Source organism: Ornithorhynchus anatinus, chromosome 1, assembly GCF_004115215.2.
Source record: "Ornithorhynchus anatinus isolate Pmale09 chromosome 1, mOrnAna1.pri.v4, whole genome shotgun sequence".
In the NCBI taxonomy this organism is placed as follows: Eukaryota; Metazoa; Chordata; class Mammalia; order Monotremata; family Ornithorhynchidae; genus Ornithorhynchus; species Ornithorhynchus anatinus.
The window spans coordinates 19,061,465-19,085,489 of NC_041728.1; the positions used below are offsets into that span (position 1 = coordinate 19,061,465).

The 24,025-nt window shown below is 41.3% G+C and overlaps 1 protein-coding gene and 1 non-coding gene across 2 annotated transcripts in view; both read left to right on the plus strand.

Annotated features, from left to right (window-relative positions):
* HAPLN1 (hyaluronan and proteoglycan link protein 1) overlaps positions 1-20,285 on the plus strand; it is a 61,181-nt gene extending 40,896 nt beyond the window's left edge. Inside the window, exons 3-5 of the mRNA XM_001509233.5 lie at positions 3,986-4,357; positions 13,823-14,125; positions 16,478-20,285. Coding sequence (XP_001509283.1) covers positions 3,986-4,357; positions 13,823-14,125; positions 16,478-16,767 — 965 coding nt within the window. The 3' untranslated portion in view covers positions 16,768-20,285. The remainder of the gene's footprint in view (positions 1-3,985; positions 4,358-13,822; positions 14,126-16,477) is intronic.
* LOC114816904 lies at positions 5,927-6,064 on the plus strand. Its single transcript, XR_003764708.1, has one exon. It is a non-coding gene; the product is annotated as a small nucleolar RNA SNORA7 (small nucleolar RNA).
* Positions 20,286-24,025: the final 3,740 nt, after the last annotated feature.

Here is a 24,025-nt window from a genome sequence, read left to right on the forward strand (position 1 = left end):
GGTAGATACAAGCTAATCAGGTTGGACCCAATCCATGTCCCATATGAGGCTCATAGTCTACATAGTCTACATCTACATTTTACAGATGGGGTTACTGAGGCACAGAGAAGTGAAGTGACTGGCCCAAGGTCACACAGCAGATAAGTGGCAGAGATGACATTAGAACTCAGGTCCTTCTGACTTCTAGGTTCATGCTCTGTCCACTAGGCCATGCTGCTTCTCTGTGTACATATTTACTTGGCAAGGTACAAAAAGAAGACTAAGGCAATCATCACACTGTGATCTACTTCATCTGTGGGGTTCATTATCATAAGTAAATTGACCCACCAACTCTTAAGCAGAGGGCATAAGATATAGCTTTTTGAATAGAGGGAAAAGGAGCAGAAGAATGAACGGGAAGAGGAGAAATGAAAAAGAGAATCAAAAATGAAATGAAAGCAATCTGGAGAAAATTGCTATATAACTGATGGCAGAAACTAGGTGTCTCTAGTGTTGGGCTTCTGTCTTGGTGTGGACTCACCCTGGAGAGAACCAGCCCACGAAAAAAGACCTAATTCCTTACTGCCCAGACAGGACTAAAAAAGCACAGCACCACAATTCAAGACTTTAGGGCAACTTTAAGTGGGAACTCAGACTATGTACCAAGAGCACAAAATAACAGTAACATCTCCCTCTTAGACACACATGTATGATCCTTATCACTCCCTCTCTTTCCCCTACTCCCTTTTAGCAAGTCCCCTCCTTCTTTCCCCATCCCTTTCTCACCCTCATCATCCTCTCCCTGCTCTTACCCATTTGCTCCAGGACAATAAATGGGAACTATACAGCATCTTTTGACTTTCTGCCTGGATTTTGCAGTTAACTGTCCTTGTCCACTACCCTTAGCTATTTCCCTATTGATTGATCTCACCAGATCTTATCTATAACTATTAGGCTATCCCTCTTTGTCCATGCCTGTTCCTGTACGGATTGGTTCATTAAACTATATCTGCACAATTCCCCAATACTTGTCTGTTGCCCAGGCAACAGAAATAAGATGCAGCTGTAGCCAGAGGAACCTAGCTCTATTCTACAAAAGGTGTTTAATCTTCCGGGGCTCCATCCATTAAGGAGGGATTATAATGGTTTTGTAAAGCACTTGAGGATTCGGGGGGGGGTCATATGTGAAAAATAGGAAGCTTTCATCTTGCAATTTATCCTGCCTGTGATGATAGCCAATTGACTGAGCCCCATCCTCCCCATTCTTCCACCTGGAGGGGTGGAAGACAGCCTAGCCTTGTGTGCTCTCTGCCAATTCTGCCCTGGAAACCCGCCCACACCTGCCCAATACTTTCTGGATATCCCAAAGGCCCAACAGGCCTAAAGAATCTAAAACGTAAGAAGTCCAGACCCACTGGACTAAGTGGGTCTAAAACTAAGAAGGTGGTAAGTAAAAATCCACAAAAGTTCTCCTAGGCTGAGGCTACTCTAGGGATGAAAAAAAATCACCCTCCCACCCCAACCTGCTCACTCCTAAAACCTCTTCCAATTGGAGTAAGATCTGTAGTTTATTTGTATATATTAATGTCTGTCTCACGCTGTGGACTGTAAGCTCACTGTGGGCAGGGAATGTGTCTGTTTATTGTTATGTTGTACTCTCCCAAGTGCTGATACTGTGTTTTGCACACAGTAAGTGCTCAATAAAAATGAATGAATAAAAAATGAATGAATCCTCTCAGGGTCGCAACTGGAGAGTTTCAGTCTCGACTACAGGAGGGAAAGTCAAGCAGAGATATACCCATTCCATTCCTAGCTTGGGCAGTGGCTAGTGAGTGGAGGGCAACTGCTACAAGTCAAAACTCACCTGTGCTGGACAGCCGTGGCAAGGGAGAGAGTCAAGGGCAGAGATTCATTTACTGTGAGGAAGGAGGCAGTGGTAAACCACTTCCGTATGTTTACCAAGAAAGATCTATGGATACACTACCAGAACAATTGCAGATAGTAGTGGGATGTTCATGATAGTAGAGATGTGTCCATGGCGTCTCCATGAGTTGAACACGATCTAACAGCATAAAACAATAAATGAATGAATAAATCACGAGACCTTCAAACTACATGATTTTGGGTCTCTTCAGACCCAAGGACATATGTTTTGCTTCTGTTGTCCTTTCTACAATGTTTTACACTCAGTAAAAGGGTTCAATAAATACCATTGATTGAGTGCAAGGAATGTTTTTACCAACTCAGTTATGTTGTTATATTGTACTCTTCCAAGAGCAGTTGGTAGATTGCGCCTCTCAGCACTCAGTAAGCACTCAATAAATATGACTGATTGATTGATTGATTTCAGGGAGAAGGCAGGGTAAACATGTACCAGAAATGTTTTCCCATCATGCTTAGCCCCAGGACAAAATCCCAAGAGGGATTGTGACCAAAGAGATTACTGGGAGAGGACTGAGAAAATGTACCTTAGAGTGATCCTACAAGTTGCGCCGGGTAGATGGTGCCTCTCTTGTTCGCTGTGAAACAGCGGAGAGAGCCCAGGGTCTGGTGAAAAGATTATGGGTAGGAGTCACAAAAATTATGCTACTCTAGACTGTAAGCTCCTTGTGGGAAAGGAACATGTCTGCCTACTCTGATGTGTTCATTCATTCATTCAATAGTATTTATTGAGCGCTGACAATGTGCAGAGCAATGTACTAAGCGCTTGGAATGTGCAATTCGGCAACTGATAGAGACAGTCCCTGCCCATTGATGGGCTTACAGTCCAATAAGGGGAGGCAGACAGACAAAAGCAATAGAAATAAATAGAATTGGGGGATGTACATCTCATTAACAAAATAAATAGGGTAATAAAAATATCTTCAGATGAGCAAATAATGTGTCGTACTCTCCCAACCACTTAGTACAGTGGTCTAAACACATTTGAGTACTCAAATATCATTAACTGATTTATGGATTATACTTATAAATAAATATAGATATTTATATTAATGTCTGTGCCCCCCACACTCTAAGCTAACTGCGGGCAGGAAATGTGTCTGCTTACTGTTACAAGGTACTCTCCCAAGAGCTTAGTACAATGCTGTGCACACAGTAAGCACTCAGTAAGTACTATTGATCGATTGATTGACTGAATGGCGTCTTCTAACCTTCTACCAAGTCACTTAACTACTCTGGGCCTTGATATTCCCATTGAAAAATGGAGATAATGTTCATCCTTCCACACAAGAATTGTGTACGGTCAGATAAAATAATTGATGGAAAACACTTTAGGCAACTGAGAGCGCTTCAGTGAACATAGTCAAGATAGTATTAAGAGAGTGGAGTTGGATGTGGCCACAAATTCATTCACTAAGCCTAAGTGGGGCATCAGGTATGCAAGGCCTGGATGTCAGGCGGGGCAGGCTCGGAACAAACTACCAGCTGGAGGGTCGTCAGTCTGAGGAGGGTGTGGTATTCTTCCCTTAAATCTCTCCTCCTCTCCCTCCCTCCCCAGATCAAGTCTTTGGAGCTGTTTTGTTGAGGGTCACATGCATTATCTTGGCCAGATTCCAAAAGCGGAGGGGCCTGGGACAAGTCACCAGTCCTGCCCTTCAGTGGCCCCAACTCCATGCTTAGATTGGAGCATAGCTAGAGCCTTTCTTCACCTGAAGAGGAGAATCAGTCAAAATAGGACAATAACCTAGTGGGAAACTTCAGTGCACAAGTTCCTCAGAATCACCCTGCCTGGTACAATGTGGAAAATGTTACTAATACCCAATTTCACTTAAAACAAGTGATTTATTTCCTTTAGCTTTGAAAAATGCAAACATTCAGGGAACGGAATCGGCACTGTTGAGTACTGTTTCTCTAAAATGCACCCAAACTAGAGCACTCTTTGTCACAAAGCATTGGTTTGAGAGACTGATCGTGTAAAGCTAATCTCACTGGTGTTTACCGTGGCACCTAGTATATTTTGTATATGGCGTGTATTGATGTTGTTTCTGTTTTTCTTTCAATACAGCAGAAAATGGACCCCGTCTCCTTGTGGAAGCAGAACAGGCTAAAGTCTTCTCCCACAGGGGTGGGAATGTCACGTTGCCGTGCAAATTTTACCGTGATCCTTCAGCACTTGGCTCAGGAACCCACAAAATCCGGGTTAAGTGGACCAAGCTTACTTCAGATTACCTCAAGGAAGTGGATGTTTTTGTTTCCATGGGATACCACAAGAAGAGTTACGGCAGCTATCAGGGCAGAGTGTATCTGCAGCAAGAGAGCGACAACGATGCTTCCCTTGTAATAATAGGCCTCACACTGGAGGATTATGGCAGATATAAATGTGAGGTGATTGAAGGATTAGAAGATGATACTGCAGTTGTAGCACTGGATTTACAAGGTAGGTAGCCTCATTCACGTAAAAACTGGTAATTAATAATAATACTGCCTGTAACGGTAACCATACAAATATATGGAACCCTGAAGGTCTGTTCTGTTCCTATTTATTTTGATAAATTCCTTGCAGTGTCAGTTTTATTCCAGCTTTAAATGTGCACGCAATTGATGTCAACATAATTGAAGTTATTTGTAAGCATCAAAGAAGTCCACTGGAACAGAATTAACTACTTTTAGAAAGTACTTTATGTTATTTTTAAATTTATATCCCATTTCATAGTTATGAAAACCTTAGATCGGGCACTCTTTAGCTGAGCTTCTGAAAGAAGACTGAAAGTATTTGGCAGGTTTATTAGAGAACATCTGCTAACAGGAATGCTTGGTAATTTTAGTCAGTGAAATTGTTGTGAAAGTTACTTTAACAACTAAGTAACTTCAAGGTCTTGAAAATGAGGTAACCTGAAAAACTGGACTGGATTTTTTTTTGCAATGAAAATCAGAATCTGAAGCAAATTTTATCCATTTCAGCAATAAATTCCTTTTCCTCTCCACACCCACAGACTACCACATGTGTTTCTAGGGAAGCACTTTGCACACACCATTGCAAGAAAATGTTCATTTTGCCCATGGACATCCCAAAGATTTTGATTCTTTGGTTCCCTCAAATCTCTATCATCATCAATTATATATGTTGAGCACTTTCTGTGTTGAAGTCCTTACATACTTGGACATTTATTTTAAGCATTTATTCCAAGTTACTTGACACATATTAAAGTGTCATTGTAAGTTCCTTGAGAACAGGAATCATATTTATTAGCTCTATTCTACTCTCCCAAGTGCTTGATACAGTGCTTTGCACACAATAGACTGTGTTCCTTGAGGGGAGGGATCTGTCTACTAGGCTAATTTACACACTCCAAAGTTCTTAGCACAGTGATTTGTATAAAGTAAGATTTCAAGTAATATGATTGATTGATTAGATTTAAAAATATGGATGTGCTGTCACTCAACCTTATCTTTCCAGGCTGCATTCTTATCAGTCAATCAATTAATCATATTTATTGAGTGCTTACTGTGTGCAGGGGCATGTACTAAGCACTTGGAAGAGTACAATATAACAGAGTTGGTATAGTTTCTTAGTTCCTGAGTGCATGCTACCTGCATTCCACTTTTTCTGATTCTAAAAAAGGCCCCTCACAGTCAAGCTGTTGAAGAAGGGAATACAAATTTCACTTAGATCAGCCATGAAAATAAGATCTGGTCTGAAAATGAGGCCTAGCACAACCACTAGTCTAACCTCCTGCCTAAATATCTGTGGAATTTGTACCCCTCCCAATCAATCAATGATATTTACAGAGCATTTACCATGTGCAGAGCACTGTACTAAGCACTTGGGAGTGTACAATGCTGTGGAGTTGATAGAAATGATACCTGCCCACAAAGAACTTTCAGTCTAGAGGTAGCCCGACATTCATATAAATTACAGATCAGGGAAATGGTGGAATATGTGGGTATATATATAAGTACTGGGGGGCTGAGGGTAGGGTGAAAATCTAGTGCTTAGGGGCTACAGCTCCTCTCAGGATCACACCTGGAGAGTTTCCAGTACTCTACCAGTCTCGGCTATGGGAAGGAAAGTCAACCAGATACATATCCATTCCATTCCTAGCTTGGACAGTGGCTAGCGAGTGGAAGGCAATCTGCTACAAGTCAAAACTCACCTGTGCTGGGCAGCAGCGACATGGGAGAGAGTTAAGGGTGGAGACTCAAGTTTACTGTGTGGAAGAAGGCAATCATAAACCACTTCCATATTTTTACCAAGGAAACTCTATGGATGCACTACCAGAACGATTGCAAAATGGGGTGGGGCATTTTGGGAGAGATGTGGCCATGGAGTCTCTATGGGTCGAAAACAATTAGACAGCGTAAGACAAGATAAGATAGGGGATTCAGATCCAAGTGCTTAGAAGGCACAGAAGGGAGGGCGAGTATGGTATATGAGGGCTCAGTCATGGAAGACCTCTTGGAGGAGGGTTGAACCAGCATTTTCAGGCTCTCGCTTTGGAACCATGTAGGATCTGGCCCAGGCTTAGAGAAAGACTCTCTAGAGTAGTCCGAGAGAGTTAGCAGTTATCAGTGTCATCGCAAAGTACGCTTTGCCCAACATTCCTTCTACCAAAGTAGGTCAGGTCTGCCTTCATCCTCACCTGACCATGTTCTGCCCATCCCCTCCCTTAGAGCTGTTAGCCCAGTTTACCTGCCCAAACTCTCTAAGGTCTCCCTTCTTGCCTGTACTCGAGAACAGAGTAAAATGAGGTTGTATCAGAGGTCTAGATATAGTCCACTCATTCCACATCATCACATCAGAGGCTGAGTGGAACTGAAGCACCGTGGCCTAGTAAGAAGAGCATGTGCCTGGGAGTCAGAGGACCTGAGTTCTAATCCCAGATCTGCCACTTTCCTGCTGTGCCAATCAATCAATCATTCAGTCATATTTATTGAGCACTTACTGTATGCAGACCACTGTACTAAGCGTTTGGGAGTGTACAACATCACTGAGGTGGTAGGCACATTCCCTGCCCACGACAAGCCTAGTATCAACTTGGGCAAGTCACTTAACTTCTCTGTGCTTCAGTTTTCTCATCTTTGAAATGGGATCTCAGTACCCGTTTCTCCTTCCTTCTTAGACTGAGAGCCCCATGTGGGACAGGGACTGTGCCCAACCTTATTGTCTTGTATCTAGTACAATGCTTAGCAAAGAGTAAGTGCTTAACAAATTCCGCAATTATTATTAAAGCACAGATCTCATAATGGTGTCAAACCATTTTTAATGTCCACAAATGCAGTACTGAACTCTTTTTATGGTATTTATTAAGCACTTACTATTTGCCAGGTACAGTACTAAACACTGGGGTAGATAGAAGCTAATCAGGTTGGATACAGTTCCTAACCCACATGGGGCTCAGAGCCTTAATCCCCATTTTAGGTCTTTCTGACTTCCAGGCCTATACTCTATCTACTAGGCCATACTGCTTCCCTACTCCCTACTCTTTTCCTTTATTCTTCTTCTTTTTCTGGCAGGAAGCAGCATACATATCATGCAGTAACCCACTTCTGGATTGGGGACAGTTTCTGTCATTTACTGCGTTACAAGTTTAAAGCTACACTGTACTGTGCTGCTATTCTACGAATTCATGGCCATTACTGCTCTTCTGGAATTAGTCCAGAAGAACCCTGGCTTAGACCTTTGCAACATGGAGAGTAGTGAGATACCATGACAGGTTTTGTAGTCAATTTTTTCATTTTTCTTCTTGAAGAAGTGATGTCTGAAATGTTTTCTGAAAAACTGTCCATGTTGGTGTTTAATTACTGACTCGTCTTGCTTTAGTTCTTGGCAAGGATGGCAAATCTGAAATTATTACCATTCTTCAGGGTTCTGATTGTTGTTGTAAAGTCCTCAAAAGTTGGAGTTAATAATGTTGGTATTTGTTAAGCGCTTACTATGTGCCGAGCACTGTTCTAAGCGCTGGGGTAGACACAGGGGAATCAGGTTGTCCTACGTGGGGCTCACAGTCTTAATCCCCATTTTACAGATGAGGGAACTGTGGCACCGAGAAGTTAAGTGACTTGCCCAAAGTCACACAGCTGGCAAGTGGCAGAGCTGGGGTTCGAACCCATGACCTCTGACTCCAAAGCCCGTGCTCTTTCCAGTAAGCCACGCTGCTTCCAAGTTCATCATTTCAAATATTGGCAGATTCTTTTTCAAGAGACCTTTCTTACTATAGTGAAAACCATAGCTCTTCTGTGAAAGATTTCTTCTTTTCTGTGATTACAGTAGAATCAGCTTCACTTTTCAGGAACTCTACCGCCATGTGTTTGAGACTGTGCAGCTTTTCAGAAATGTATAAAAGTTCTTAATGCACTACTCACTTACCTTCTTAGAGTCATTTATACCAATGGAAATGGAATTTTTACGTAGTTTCTTGATCAGTGGAAAGAGGACTCAAAGGCTATTGGCAAATAATTATGCACTATGAGCTTTTTTTTGGCATGTTATTACCACCAGTTGAAAGAAACTGTTTGCACCTAATTCAGCTGTGGGGTCTTACAAGATTTCCCTCGAATTCTGGAAGTTTCAACTTTAGTTATCCTTTATAGCAGTAACTAGAGAATATTAATGGGCAGAGAATCAAAAATATTTATTTCCAGGAATGTGTGTCCAGGACAGAATAACTTGATCACTCAGATGTGCGTTTTAAGTATGGTGAAAGTCTGTCTGATTGGAAACATGCCTCTAGATTGTAAGCTCATTGTGGGAAGGGAATTTATCTACCAATTCTGTTATACTCTGCCAAGCATCTAGTAAAGTGCTCTGCACACAGTAATTGCTCAATAAATACAATTTATTGCTTGCTGCCATCCATCAAGTTCCTTGTGGGCAGGGAATGTGTCGGCCAACTGTTGTAGTTTAACCTCGCGAGCATTTAGTACAATGCTCTACACATAGTAGACATTCACTAAGTACCATTGCTTGATATGAACACTAGATTGTTAGTTTTTTGAGGGCAGGAAGCTTGTACTCCCCCAAGCACTTAGTACAGTGCTCTGCACACAGTAATCACTCATTAGATGTGATTGATTAATTGACTGATTGATCATCCCAGCAGTTTGTATGTTGAGCTGGGCTTCCATGTTCCCCTTCCTTTCAGCATTATCTTCAAACTAATTTGATGTCTCTTGGAAAATGTTAATAAATAATCTCATTATAAATTAAGTGCTCCAGATTTTGAAAAAATGCTCATTCTAACACTGTTGTATGAGATGATGTTAATTGCTGTAGGACTCATATGCTGAAATGGCCTAAGCTAGTTAGTGGTCTGTTGGATTTGTAGTTCAATATCCAGGATAATATTTCATCAAAGCCAAATGGCAGAAGTAGTCTTTCCCTAAACAACATCAGCTATATGTGGCCTCAAAATCTCAATGACTATCAGCAAAAAATGTTTCCAAACTCTTCTTCATTTGTGTTGCAATTAGAAAATGGAGGTTTCTCAACAATCTATTTCCAGGCTGATGAAGGTGAAACCAGTCAATCTCTTATTTTGCCTCTTCTAATTAATCCAAGAAAAGATAACTGGAGAGTCTCCTTTGGGCTGGTTTCCATTTATAAATGAATATTTCTATGTTCATGAGAGTGAGGTGCTGAGTTTCTGTTAAAATTTAAGGTTATAGAACAGGATTGAAACAGTCTTAATCACTAAGATCAAAGAGCATGGGGCAGGGAGAGGAGCTTGGCTCCAAGCAGCTCCATATTCTACTAGTTGCCCAGGAGCTTACAAGCTAGGACAGTAGAAAAGTGGCTAAAAGCTGAAGACATCCAGGACGCTGCTCGAAGCCATACGTGCTCCATAACGCACCACCTGGCCACTGGCCTATTAGAATTTTCCCAGAATTTCAGTGAGCCAGTCTGGCTACCTCTGAGAGAAGGAAGGAAAGCCTATAGACGCATATCAACGACCCACACCCTCCCCTCTTTCCCTTCCCTGGGGGTCCAGCCTCCCATATCCCTGCAAGCAGAGCCCCGACTCACCTCTCCTCCAGGGTTCCCGAGAGTTCACTTTCAGCGGAGGCTTAATCCCGGGGTCTATCTGCAGGGCTCTCACCTGAGCAGGATTACCTCCATCCCAACATCTATGAGGTCAGCTCTGTGACCTTCAGGGTCTTGGAGGCCAGAGTCACCCCTTCCAGGCTGCTCCTCTGGGATGATTCTCCCTTTTGCCAGTGGGCTTCTACTCAGGCTTCCCTCAACTCTAGTTACATCACCAAAACATTGTGAGGACCTCTTGTACTAGGCACTAAAGAATGTAAACTGAAAGACATGCCATGAACCCTGCCTCAAGAAACTTCTCCAGTCCTCTATAACTATCTTTCCCTTAATGGAAGTGGATAATTATTAGCCAAGAGGTAGTGTCCCTGGTTAAGGGCTACTCCTTACCTCCAAGCGGCAATTAAGGGCTACTCCTCACCTCCAAGAGGCATTTAGAGAAGCAGCATGGCTCAGTGGAAAGAGCCCGGACTTGGGAGTCAGAGGTCATGGGTTTGAATCCCAGCTTTGCCACTCATCAGCTGTGTGACTGTGGGCAAGTCACTTCACTTCTAAGTGCCTCAGTGACCTCAACTGTAAAATGGGGATGAAGACTGTGAGCCCCACCTGGGACAACCTGATTACTCTGTATGTCCCCCCAGTGCTTAGAACAGTCTTCTGCACATAGTAAGTGCTTAACAAGTACCAACATTATTATTATTATTATTATTTCCTGTATTGGAGTAAATACTCTCCCCTGCTAAATGGATGCAATCCAGTGGCTTAGGCTCCTGGTGAATTTATTCTGATCTGCTGCATTTGCTTTATAGGCTGCCAGAATCCATCTGTACTTCTCCAGTAACTGATATCTAGAAAAAAAACTGATATTGAGTACCATCTGAATGCAATTCAATGTATTAAGTATTTGGATAGCATCAATCAATCACGGGTCTTTACTGAGCACTTACTGTGTGCAGAGCACTGTACTAAGCACTTGGGATAGTATAATATAGCAGTATAACAGTCATGTTCCCTGCCCACAGTGAGCTTACAGTCTAGAAGGAGAGACAGACATTAATATAAATGAAAAATTACAAATATTGTAATAATAATTATTATTATTATTATGGTATTTGTTAAGTTCTTACTATGTAACCAGGCACTGTTCTGAAGGCTGGGGTGGATTTGAGCAAATCAGGGTGGACACAGTCACTGTCCCACACTGGACAAACAGTCTCAATCCCCATTTTACAGATGAGGTAAGTGAGGCACAGAGAAGTAAAGTGACTTGCCCAAGGTCGCACAACATAACTATTGTGGTGCTGGGAGGGGGGATGAATGAAGAGACCAAGTCAGGGCGATGCAGAATGGAGAGGGCTTAAGAGAGGAAAGGAGGGTTTAATCAGAAAAGGCCTCTGGGAGGAGAAGTCTTCAGTAAAAGAAACACATGGCGTACTAGTTAGAGCAGGGGCCTGGGAGTCAGAAGGTCATGGGTTCTAATCCAGGCTCTGCCATTTTGCTGTGTGACCTTAGACAAGTCACTTCACTTCTCTGGGCCTCAGTTACTTCAACTGTAAATTGGAGATTGAGACTGTGAACCCCATGTGGGACAGAAATTGTATCCAACCTGATTTGTTTGTATCTCTCCCAGTGCTTAGTGCAATGCCTGGCACATAATAAGCGCTTTACAAATACTATCATTATTATTATTATAAGGCTTTGAAGGTAGAGAGGGTAATTGTCTGTCAGATTTGAGGAGGGAGGGAGTTCCAGGCCAGAGGCAGGATGTAGCGAGAGGTTGATGGCTAGATAGATGAAATTGAGGTACAGTGAGAAGATTAGCTCACCAGAAACACCCTGGTGAAGATTTTTCCAGAGCAGTAAAATACTATGATAATTTCTGCTTCTCATCTTTTCTTCTTGAATAGAGAATGGAGCACTCGAATATAGGAGATATTCTGTACCGACATGTTTTCAGAGTATGGGTCGTGCAGGAAGTGCCACATTATTATAGAAAGATCAGAGTGCAATAGACCTATAATAACAAAATGGTATTTATTAAGTGCTAATCTTAATAGTAATAGTCTTAATTGAGCACCGATTTAGTGAGGTGCACCTTACAAAACACTTGGGAAGCACAAAATGAGTCATGACAAATATCCTGCCAAAAAGGAATGAAATAATGGTATTCTTTCTATGTATCAAGTGCTATAGTAAGCGCTGGTGTAGATACAAGATAGGTTGGACACAGTTCCTGTCCCATAGGGGAGCTCACAATACTTTGTGCCAAGCACTGGGGTAGATATAAAATAATCATTTTGGATACAGTCCTTGTCCTACATCGGGCTCACAATCTAGAAAAGATGGAGAAAAGGTATTTTATCCCCATTTTTAAATATGAGGAAACTGAGACACAGAAAGGTTAAATGGTTTGCCCAAGGTCACTCAGCAGAACCTGGGTCCCCTCTCTGTCCATTGCTCTTTCCAAATAGGCCATGATACCTTGTGAGTTCCTTGAAGGAAGGAAAATGTGTCATGCTTCTGGTATCCTTTTCCAAGGACTTCACATTCCAATCGGCATCACCAGTTGACTGTTCCAGGAACTCTGCCTTACAGAAGAACTAGATTAAGATTGTGAATGCTAAGTAGGACAGGGACTGCGTCCCCCTGACTTTCTCCCTTTATTCATCCTCCCTCCCAACCCCACAGGACTTGCATGCATATCTGTAATTTATTTATTTATATTATTGTCTGTCTCCCTCTTTATACTGTAGGCTTGTTGTGAGCAGAGGATAGGTCTGTTTATTGTATATTGTGCTCGCCCATGCACTTAGTACAGTTCTCTGCACACAGTAAGTGTTCAATAAATATGACTGATTGACACCTATCTTTTATATACCCCAGCATTTAGTACACTGCTGAAACATAATAAACACTCCACAGATACCATTTCAAAAGAATGAAGAATGTATTGATTCCCTCCCACTTAGGCTCTGAGCCCCATGTGGTACAGGGACTGTGTCTGATTTGATTATCTTGTATCTACGCCAACGCTTAGGAAAGTGTTTGATACATAGTAAGTGGTTAGAGAGTACCACAGTTATTATTTTTATACTGTTATTATCAGTGTTGTTGTTCTAACTCGAAAGGGCATAAAAAGGTTTTAGTAAAAGAAAGCGGCTTCTCCGGTGTTCCCCCTGAGTTGCACGCAGAGGTGCCTTGCACATTCAAGCCAGGGCCATAGATTCCAGTGGAACACTGAAACAGCTGCGTATATGAGTGACAAACCCTTCTCCCTTCCAACTTGTTGCCTGTCTCCCTTCTCAACCTCTGAAGTCATCATCATCATCAGTGGCATTTATTGAGTGCTTACCGTGTGCAGAACACTGTACTAAGTGCTCGGGAGAATTCAAGTCAGTTTGAGTCTCACCAGGGCCATCCAATAGAGAAAATGGCATAAGGTCTGTGACGAGTCCTTGGCTCTGCAAGTTCGGGTCGGGTCGGCTCCGGTGGCCCAGAGATGTCAGGCCTCTGCGGAGTCCTCCAGGGACGAGAGATCTAACACTAGCCAAAGCCAGCAGAGAGTGAATGGTGTGATCCTGGAGGATCTTTGGGTGAGGAATATTGTCAGCTCTGAAGCAAGAAACGCTTACTGCTCTTGAGTTTGACATGGGTCTTGAAAAGAAAGCACATCTCTAAAGACCTCAGACAAAATAGCTATTTTACAGCCAAGCTATTTGCCAACGAAGAAAGCCTTATACAGCCATTGCAAGCAAGCACGTTTACCACTTCATCTGTTCCTTTTCATAATCAGTGGATTGGGAATCTGGGGGCTGTTAGTGAGGGTCTTACCATTACTCATCACTCCTTCCCTCTCTGTAACAGGTGTGGTGTTTCCTTACTTTCCACGACTGGGTCGCTACAATCTCAATTTCCACGAGGCTCGCCAAGCTTGCCTGGACCAAGATTCTGTGATCGCCTCCTTCGACCAGCTGTATGACGCGTGGCGCTCGGGACTGGACTGGTGCAATGCGGGCTGGCTCAGTGATGGGTCTGTGCAGTATCCCATCACCAAGCCCAGAGAACCATGTGGCGGCAGGAATACTGTGCCAGGAGTCAGGAATTACGGATTTTGGGATAAAGATAAAAGCAGATATGATGTTTTCTGTTTCACCTCCAACTTCAATGGTAAGCTAGAAGTCTGGAAAAGACATTTAATTGTTCTAAAGGGAATAATGATTCAAGATCATCAACCATTGTTTACTTATCGCAAATAACAATAATAATAATAATGTATTTGTTAAGCACTTACTGTATGTCATATCTGTCAAGCACTGTTCTAAGCACTGGGGTAGATACAAAGTAATCAAGTTGGACACAGTCCCTGTCCCACATGGGGCTCACAGTCTTAATCACTTGAAACATTATCTGAATTGGTGCTCTAATATTACCAACTGTATTGTTAAACTGTGGTCTGAAATTTTGAAATGTAGATTGCATTTAGGTGTTGAAAAGGTTTTAGAAAAGTTGTGGATCCCCACCCCCCACCTTACTGAATATCTGGATAATTCTTGGGGGGAAAAAAGACTTTTCATAATCCCAATGATTTTCAGACCTAAATTGATTTTCTAAGTACATCTCTACCCCAATAGATTAAAACAAGCAATTGTAAACTATCAACCTGTGCATGTATGTATATATTTGGTGATTGTCATAAATCACCTAAGAGAGTTCTATGTGAGTAAGCAACTCAAGTGGGGTTGACTTTGTTTGTTCCACCACATCACCACTCTCACTCTCTTGCTGCCCAGCAGTTATCCCAAAGGGGCTAGAAGATGAAAGAAGAAAGAGAGCCAAAAGAGTGGCAGCAAAGAAAAAGAGGAGAAAGAAATGAAATTAGAGATGGGGGCAGGGCTCAAAGAGGAGATTCGGATGTTCGGATTGGGGTCGATAGATGATGGAGTTTGATAGATGATGGAGTTCACTCTCTTAACTCCAGTGATCCTACTTTTCCTGATTTTATCCATTTTAAGAGGGATGAGAAGGGGAAGGAAGAGGAAGCGATGTTGGCAGTGTTGGGGAAGCACATGACAACACCCTTCCAGATTTCATTACTTAGACCCTGTGAATTCCACGGCTGCAACCTCCTTTCTCCTTATCTGGTCCATCGTTATTATATTTTTATGGTATTTGTTAAGTGCTTCCCATGTGTCAAACACTGTTCAAAGCCCTGGGCTAGAGCAAGTTAACTAGGTTGGGTACGGTCCCTATCCCACACAGGACTCACATTCTAAGAAGGAGGGAAAGCAGAAGTGAGGCACAGAGAATAATAATAATAATAATAATAATAATAATAATGTTGGTATTTGCAAATCGCTTACTATGTGCAGAGTACTGTTCTAAGGGCTGGGGTAGATACAGGATAATCAGGTTGTCCCACATGAGGCTCAAAGTCTTAATCCCCATTTTACAGATGAGGGAACTGAGGCCCAGAGAAGTTAAGTGACTTTCCCACAGTCACACAGCTGACAAGTGGCCAAGCCGGGATTCGAACCCCTGACCTCTGACTCCCAAGTCCGGGCTCTTTCCACTGAGCCACCCTGCTTTTCTAGAGAAGTGAAGTGACCTGCCCAAGGTCACACAGTAAGCAACTGACAGAGCTGGGATTAAAACCCAGCTCCTCTAACCTCCAGGCCTGTGCTCCTTTCACTAGGCCATGCTGCTTCTCATATTTGGCCCCTTCCAAATTTTTGTGTTATCCCCAAACTAGAATCCACCTGTGGAACATCAACTCATTGTTCTTTAAATATATAGACTATTAATCATAAGGTAGGAAAGACTATTCAAAAATGTGTGTTTTACCATCTCCTAATTGAAACTGAGGATTCCAGAGATTCGAGGTCTGATGCATGACAAGTCAAGAATTCACCTTCCAGATGCTTTTTACTTAACACAAATTGTCTTACGTTTTTGCGCTTTCTTACCTTGTTCATTAAACCCTATTGCTGCCTATACTTTTAAAGTCATAATAATATCTTTTTAAGCCCATAATGAAAGAAATTAGAGCTTGAGGGCGTTTGCTTTTTTCAGTGAACAGTGATGACTTTTCATCTATTTCACATTCAGGTTATTCCTCTCAGAAGTTATGCCACAGTTTAGTCATGTTACATCTTAGAATTAAAATGATTCTTGCCCTCAACGTGGAACCCAGACTCGCTAATGCGAAAGAATCCTTCATTTTCATTACTAATTAGCTTTCTGAAATGGCAACTGTCACTTCCCTTCCCTCTTACAAACTATGACAGGACAAGGCCTAACACATGTTGAGAAGGGGGCTCACGTAGGCCAGGAGAAAAAGAGAGAAGGAAGAACATTTGTTTATGGGGGGCTGATCTGGGCGGCGCTGACCTTTAATTCACTGCACCATACTCCAGACCCACTACGGGAGCTGCGGTTTTCTCCTCTTTCCTCAAAAAGACAGAGCACCCCCATGGAAATCCTGTCTGGTAACTGAACTTTTCCGGTCCTTTTTCTCCTCAGGCCGTTTTTACTACCTAATCCACCCCACCAAGCTCACCTACGACGAAGCGGTCCAGGCTTGCCTCAACGATGGATCGCAGATCGCCAAAGTAGGCCAGATATTTGCCGCCTGGAAACTGCTAGGATACGACCGCTGCGATGCCGGCTGGCTGGCTGATGGCAGCGTCCGCTACCCCATATCAAAACCCAGAAGGCGCTGCAGTCCGACAGAAGCCGCGGTCCGCTTTGTGGGCTTTCCAGACAAAAAGCACAAGCTGTACGGTGTCTACTGCTTCAGAGCCTACAACTGAGACTCCCCTTCCCGGCACAACAGTTTTAAATTCATTAAGAACATGTGAAAGATTTCTTTTCAATATGAACTCATGCAAGTTACCAAAACTGTGATAATCCTTTTTTACTTATTGTAAAAAGTCATTTTCATAAAAGCCAATACATTAATTTGTTTTTGTAAGACTATCATTCAATATATATTATAAATTAATATAATTTTAAGGGAAGCTTTAGAGCCCAACCGTTTAAGCTTCGTCATCTCATCAAATATACTTTCGTGACTGGGGCATGCAATAGCTTGACAATTGCTAGGACTAAATTAAGGAATGTAAAGCTACTCAAAGCAGCAGCCTACACAAGCACAAATTTTCACATTTGTACAATTTTGAGGTGCACTACAAGAAACAAATTAGACCTGCAGATTTGAGATACAACCATCTTTTCATAACTAAAGTCTCACCAGGGAACAATATATATTTTTCTAAATGTCAGTATTTATGAGGCTCCAATAAACAGGGTTTCTTATACTGTTTAAAATCTTGCCTTCTGATAAAAATGAAATCTCATAGTGAATCCCAAGGCATCGCAACAAGCACACTTTGATCTCTTTACATTTGCGTGTAGAACGTGGGAGAGCAGATGATTGCAAATTAAGGAGTGAACCCTGCTTTCTGCTGAATAAAATGTAAAATGCCTAAGAAGTGTCGTATTACTTTTGAGTAGCTTTACTGAGTTATTTTTAAACTCTAAGGGCCATTTGCTAAGCCGCATTTAGCATCTCCTCAGGGCAGTTATATAAGTGAACTGCTGGACAGAAAAACTAAGATTTAGCAGCTTGACTTTACATTAGCTTATGAAATGTTATTGTCTTACAAGAGATCTTTAAAGTAATGTTTCTTTCATAGTTACATTTCACACAAAAATAAATTTGAAAGCATGGAAAAAATAAAGACTACACTTAGACTGAAAGAGAAAAAGACTACAACATCCCAGAAAGCACCAAGTGATTTCAAATTACTTTATCAATCAGTCAATCAATCAGTGGGATTTATTGAATGCTTACCATGTGCAGAGCACTGTGCTAAGCACTTGGGAGGCTACAACAGAGTTGGTAGAAATGTTCCCCTGCCCAGAGTTGGTTCAAATGTTCCCTGAACTTAGAGTTGAAAAGCCGATTTGATTAAGGAGCCCAAAAAAGAGCCTATTTATAAATCCTTAAGGAGAAAAAGGAAATGGGGTGAGTTGCTTGATCATCACTAGGCTTGGAAATACTCCAATCATTATCTAACTTATTAAAATCTGCAGGATTTCGATGAAGAACTTAGTTCAGAGAAGGCATTTACGCTTAGCCTCACTCTTAAAATAAAAACTCTAGCTCTGTTTTCATGTAGTCAATTAATAATGACTCTGGAGACTCCCAAAGGGACCAATATTTGTACTTTAATCAAATTTGATAAAAATTTCCCGCATTTCCATCATTAATTTGAACAAGTGATATTTAGCTGATTGATCCAAGTATGACACAGCCAGTTTGCTTTCATGAATGTTTTTGTGTAGAATTTTTTTTTTCTCCCCATGACATGAGTAAATAAATCTGTTTCCTTGAACTGATTGTGGTTGCATTTTAAAGCTCTGTAAGAATTCTAATAAATTTATTATTGAATGTAGTGTTTGTGTGTGGAGGGTATAGAATTGCCATTGGAGTCCACAGTATTATGACTAAATTCGTATATTATCTATTGTAAATAAAGTGTATCATTTCTCTCATCAGGAGCCAGGATTTCTGGATATCATCAGATGCTGTAGTCTTAAAAGATGACAATTGTATGCATGCATAATTTTAAAGACTCTAGCTTATATACAGTATATATTTATATATATATACATATATAACAAATGTAAAAGATGTATAGATCCAAAGAGTTTGTGAGTTGTAATCCTAACCACAGTGGTTAAATTAAGAACAAAACTCATACTCATAAGGTAAGGAGGTTTAATGGACTAGGATAAGATAAATATATTATTTTAAAAAAGGCAGGACCTGGGGATCTTATCCTGGCCCATGCATTCTCTCCCAACAGGGAGGAAAGATCACTTGCATCATTCAATGTTTTAGCGGATAGGTTAACTCACTGGCATGAGCCGATGAGAATTATTAGCTATATTTTAAGCACTTTACGAAGTATGAAAGTGTGAAATAAATTACTAGCGAAATAGAGAGAGGACACATTTTCACAGCTACTGCTAGAAAACTCCACTCCACCTTTGTAATGTTAAGACAGAGTAGCATTTCTTAACTTTTGAATAAACTTACTAGTATACAGGAATTGGTGCTGATCCAAGCCTCTGAAGAGGACTGTTGTTTCAATTCTATACCAAGTTATCACCATTTTTCATTCTGGTAAAAAGAACACCTGTACATTAGAATGCAGTACTGTGGGACCATGTTTTCCCTTTCTGATCCCTCAGAGAATCAGAATTCCTGTGCCTTTGGGGTTCTGACTTCAGCAGTGAGATCTTGGGATCTCAATTTGCTTTGTTCTGGCCAAATGCCCTTTCTTTAACTTCTTTATCTGAAGTGACTCACCACCTAGAGGACTGAGAAAGAGAACATAGAAAACTCTTAGCAAAATGTTCATACAGCTTGGCCAAAAAAAAAAAAATCTACAAAAAACAAAAAACCTCAGAAGCGCTCCTCAGACAGGGTTCTAAGAAGAGTTGGGTGGAAAGCTGAGGGTGGGATTGGGAAATCCTAATTTTATTATTATATCCAGAATGAAATATTGTGGTTCGTACTGGGAACAAAGTATATAAATATATATATATATTTTTTGCTCTTCCTTCTTACAATTTTGTCAAAAAACTTAGTCCTGTAAAAAAGGGTGGTTTGGGAGTGAAACCATATTATGCCGACCAACACTGGTGCCATGTTTTAATGACTGCTGCATAGTTTACCACAGTAATTTTTAGTCCAAAATGGAATTTGTAAATTTAAATTTTCTCTCATAGGAAAGGGGCCGGTCCCTGTTAAACTTTTATTTTATGCCTTTAGGTAGCCTATTATGTTGGGACCTAGACCCTGGTTCAAAGGAGACTCCAATTTGGTTGCTGGCAGCCAAACTGAGTTTCTTTGATTTCAGTGCTCCAGAGAATATAGTGGTCTCATGGAGTAGTTCACCACTACAGACGGGAAGAAGAAAGGGATTTGCTTATCATTTTTCAGCTTGGAACACCCAGGGAGGAATCAGTGAATTGTAGTCAGACCGCTTTCTGTTGGGAAGTTTACTGTATCATAGCTCACTACTGCCAGAGCAGCAATGGTGTAAAACAGCCAGTCCAAATGACATGAAAAAGACGCCACGAAAAATATTTTAGAAGAAAATCTACATGTAAGGCAATTTAATGTGCACTATCGTCAAGATTTCTGAGGTCAAGAACCAATCTGTATAACCAAAAAACAAACAAAAAAACAAAAAAAAAAACTTGTTTTCATTATTCTGTAATAGACTATGAACTGGTAAACAAAGATTAAAAGTGAATGTTGTATTACTGCAGTATTTCTTTTTGCTTCTTCTGAATGTCATGTCCTAGTATTTCTTTTTTTTCAAACTGGGTTACACTATTATTTGGAGACCTGACATAGCTACCTTGGAAAATGCAGTTTCTTGGCAGAAGCTGCAGAGAAAGTATCAAAAATGTACCCAGCCAGAGCGACCTCCCTCTAAGTTGTGCCACAGCTTCTAGTAAAAAAAGCAAAACTTACCTGCCTTACTCTGAGTGTGAATGAAAACATTATATCTTGGACCCTGGGCACTTTGTAAAGCTAAAGACCAAAAAAGATGCACATGGATGATTTATGATTTTTACTTAATTTTCTAGCTGTCCATCTTCATTTTTATGCAACTTTATCTGGGTGGTAGTCCCAAGGAGATGTTAAATCTAATTCCTTCTGCTCCAAGGTACTTTATGTCCTGCATTGACATTAATTATACAAAACCTGACTTTCCCCTAATGAATGAACTGAAATGTTCCATATTTTTAGGCTCCCATCATCATAATAATCATTTATCATGCAAACTACATGTCAGGCACCATAGTAGGTGCTGGGGAAATTATAATGGCTTCTCACATTTTACTTTCAAACACGCTGTGTGGAAATGGTCGAACTGATATCTAATAACAGTTGAATAAAAAGTAGCAAACAGCAACAAAAGGTTTAATAACCTGCCAGGGGTGCCCGATATATCCAGTAGGAAGATCTGCTGCTCCTTTGCTCCCCTCAGGTAGGTCGTGGTAAGAGTGAAAAAATGATTTCCAGGCTTTACCCTCCCTCCACTCAGAATCTCTGAGATTGGGAAGATCCCTGGCTGCACTGCTGGCTCCTCACTGTGAAATTAATTTTTCCCTATTTTCTTTTAAAACTCAGCACGCAAAAAGTTCTGGAATTTCATGATTATATGCACATAGATTCTTGTGTACTGCAGTGTGGGACTAGGGCAGGAGCGTCATGGGAAAGTCCATTATTTATCCTTCCGCGAGTTTGAATTCCTGGCATGCCCACTGATACAGATGCCATTGAATTGATCCAAAACTCATTTGGGATGCATGACTTTGATTTGCTGGTAATAAGGGAAATTAGGTCTTATCAATTTCATGTTTGTATTTTGCTCAGCTGAAGAGTTTAGGAGGTTGGGGAGCATTTTTTCAAGTGAGGCAAGCAAGTCTTTCCTAGGCAAAATTTTCAGAAGCAACTTCCAGAGGTGCCAGTTTTTTATTTTGAGCCCAGGGAACAAAATGGGGATGGAATTATAGGGACAATGAGGTCTGAGTGTGGACAGCAAGCAGGCCAGAAATCCACTATTTGGCATCTTTTCAATCCTGACTGGAAACTCTCAGGTCTGTCAGAGACAGAGACTTACCATTTCCCTGCCTCGTAGCCTTTAATGATAAAAACAGTAATATTAATGGCATCTGTTAAGCACTTACTATGTGCCAAACACTGTACTAAGAGCTGAGATAGATACAATAATAATAAAAATAATAAGGGTATTTGTTAAGCGCTTTCTCTGTGCCAAGCACTGTTCTAAGCACTGAGCACTGTTACAATCAGATCCACTAGGCCATCCTTCCAGCAGTGTGACTTAATGGAAAGAGCTTGGGCCTGGGAGTCAGAGGACCTGGCTTCTAATACCAGTTCTGTCACTTGCTTGCTTTTCAGGCCCTAAATAAATGGCTTAACTTTTCATGCCTCAGTTATCTGGCCTGTAAAATGGAGTTAAAACACCTGTATTCCCTCTCTCTAAGACCGTGAGTCCCATGTGGGACTGGTTTGTCTTGTGTCAATCCCGATGCTTAGGACAGTGCTTGGCCACAGTAATCACTTAGCAAATAACATTATCATTATTATTATCATTATTATTCCAGGACTACCAAAGCCATGGGACAGTCACATGAGCTTCCTTCTCAAGCTTCCTCCTCAGTCACATCCTAAATGGTCCCTTCTGGACTGAAAATGTTAAGGCAGCTTTTAAAGATGCCAAACTCATTCCTAGGAGCAAAATCATTCAGAGCTCTTGTAATCGAGGAGCGATTCCAACAATAATAATATTTATGGTATTTGTTAAGGGCTTACTGTGTTCTGTACTGTTCTAAGTACTGGGCTGGATATAGGCTAATCAGGTTGGAAACAGTCCTTGTCCCACGTGGGGCTCACAATCTTACTCCCCATTTTACAGATGAGGTAACTGAGGCCACGAGAAGAGGTGATTCTCCCAAGGTCACACAGCAGACAAGTAGTGGAGCCAGGATCATGGCTCATTACTTTCTGAATCCCAGGCTCAGGCTCTATCCACTATGCCCTGCTGTTTTGCATAGCTAGTCTGAAAGCAGTGGGAAAATCAGCAGAGAAGGTGGTGACCACGTTCCCTGAAATTGTTCAATGTTATTCCAAAAGCAGGATTGGAGTGAGATGTTTGGAGTCAGGTTGGCAGGCAATTTTCAACTTTCAAATTAGCCTTTGTTTCACTCCTAACCAGCACCTCATTCAATCCTTTGGCTGTACCCTGAGCTGGAGAAATAGTTTAGGGTCTCAGGCTCACAATAAGCTTCTCCATTTCTCTGGGCAAAATGCCTAAGAGCTCATTTTTGCACAGTTTTTTTTTTCTCTCAATTGAAGATTTATTCAAGTTCAAGTTATTTTTGTTCTCAATGCCGGAACGGTCCCCTGGGAGATTGGGACACCACCAGATGGCTGACAAATGTTGAGAATCCACCTAACCTGACATTTCATTTGAAAATCATTGAGTTTCTCATCTCTGTTTAGCCTCCTAAAGAATTACAAAACATACAAAGCTGGGGGAACTGCAGTGTGGAGAGTTTAGCATTTACAATGAGCTAGCATAGTTGAATTGGAGTGTAGTCTGCAGTTATATGAATGTGCATGTGTGTGTGTGCGTGTGTGTTTGTTATATATAAGCATATATATATGCTTATGAAAACATTCTCATTGAGATTTGTTACTATTGCTTTTGCTGTTATTGAGATTTGTTAGAAGCAGCGAGGCTCAGTGGAAAGAGCACAGGCTTGGGAGTCAGAGGTCATGGGTTCTAGTCCCAGCTCTGCCACTTGTCAGCTGTGTGACCTTGAGCAAGTCGCTTAACTCCTCTGGGACTCAGTTACCTCATCTGTAAAATGGCGATGAAGGCTGTGAGCCCCATGAGGGACAACTTGATCACCTTGTATCCCCCCAGCACTTAGAACAGTGCTTTGGACATAGTAAGCGCTTAGCAAATACCACCATCATTATTATTATTATTACTATGATAGTTCTGCACATGCCCTATCTCAGAGCACTATACCAATAGCTTTTCATTGATTTACATTTTCTCTTTAGGAGAAATAAAAAGCGTATTGGGCAAAACTCTGCTTTGTTTATACAAAGTGCATGGAAGAATTGATCTCTGCAACAGTAGTTCCTTCCAGAATAGTAACGATGGTATTTGCTAAGCGCTTCCTATGTGCAAAGCACTGTTCTAAGCACTGGCGTAGAAACAAGGTATACCCCATCAGAGTCCTCATATACATATCTCTCTCTATTATTATACCTTCTCTTATTTGTAATTTATTTTAGTCTCTGTCTCCCCTAACTAGATTTTAAGAACTTCAAAGGCCAGGATGATGTTGGTTAACTCTACTGAGAATGATAATAATAATAATGTTGGAATTTGTTAAGTGCTTACTATGTGCCAAGCACTGTTCTAAGGGGTAGATACAAGGAAT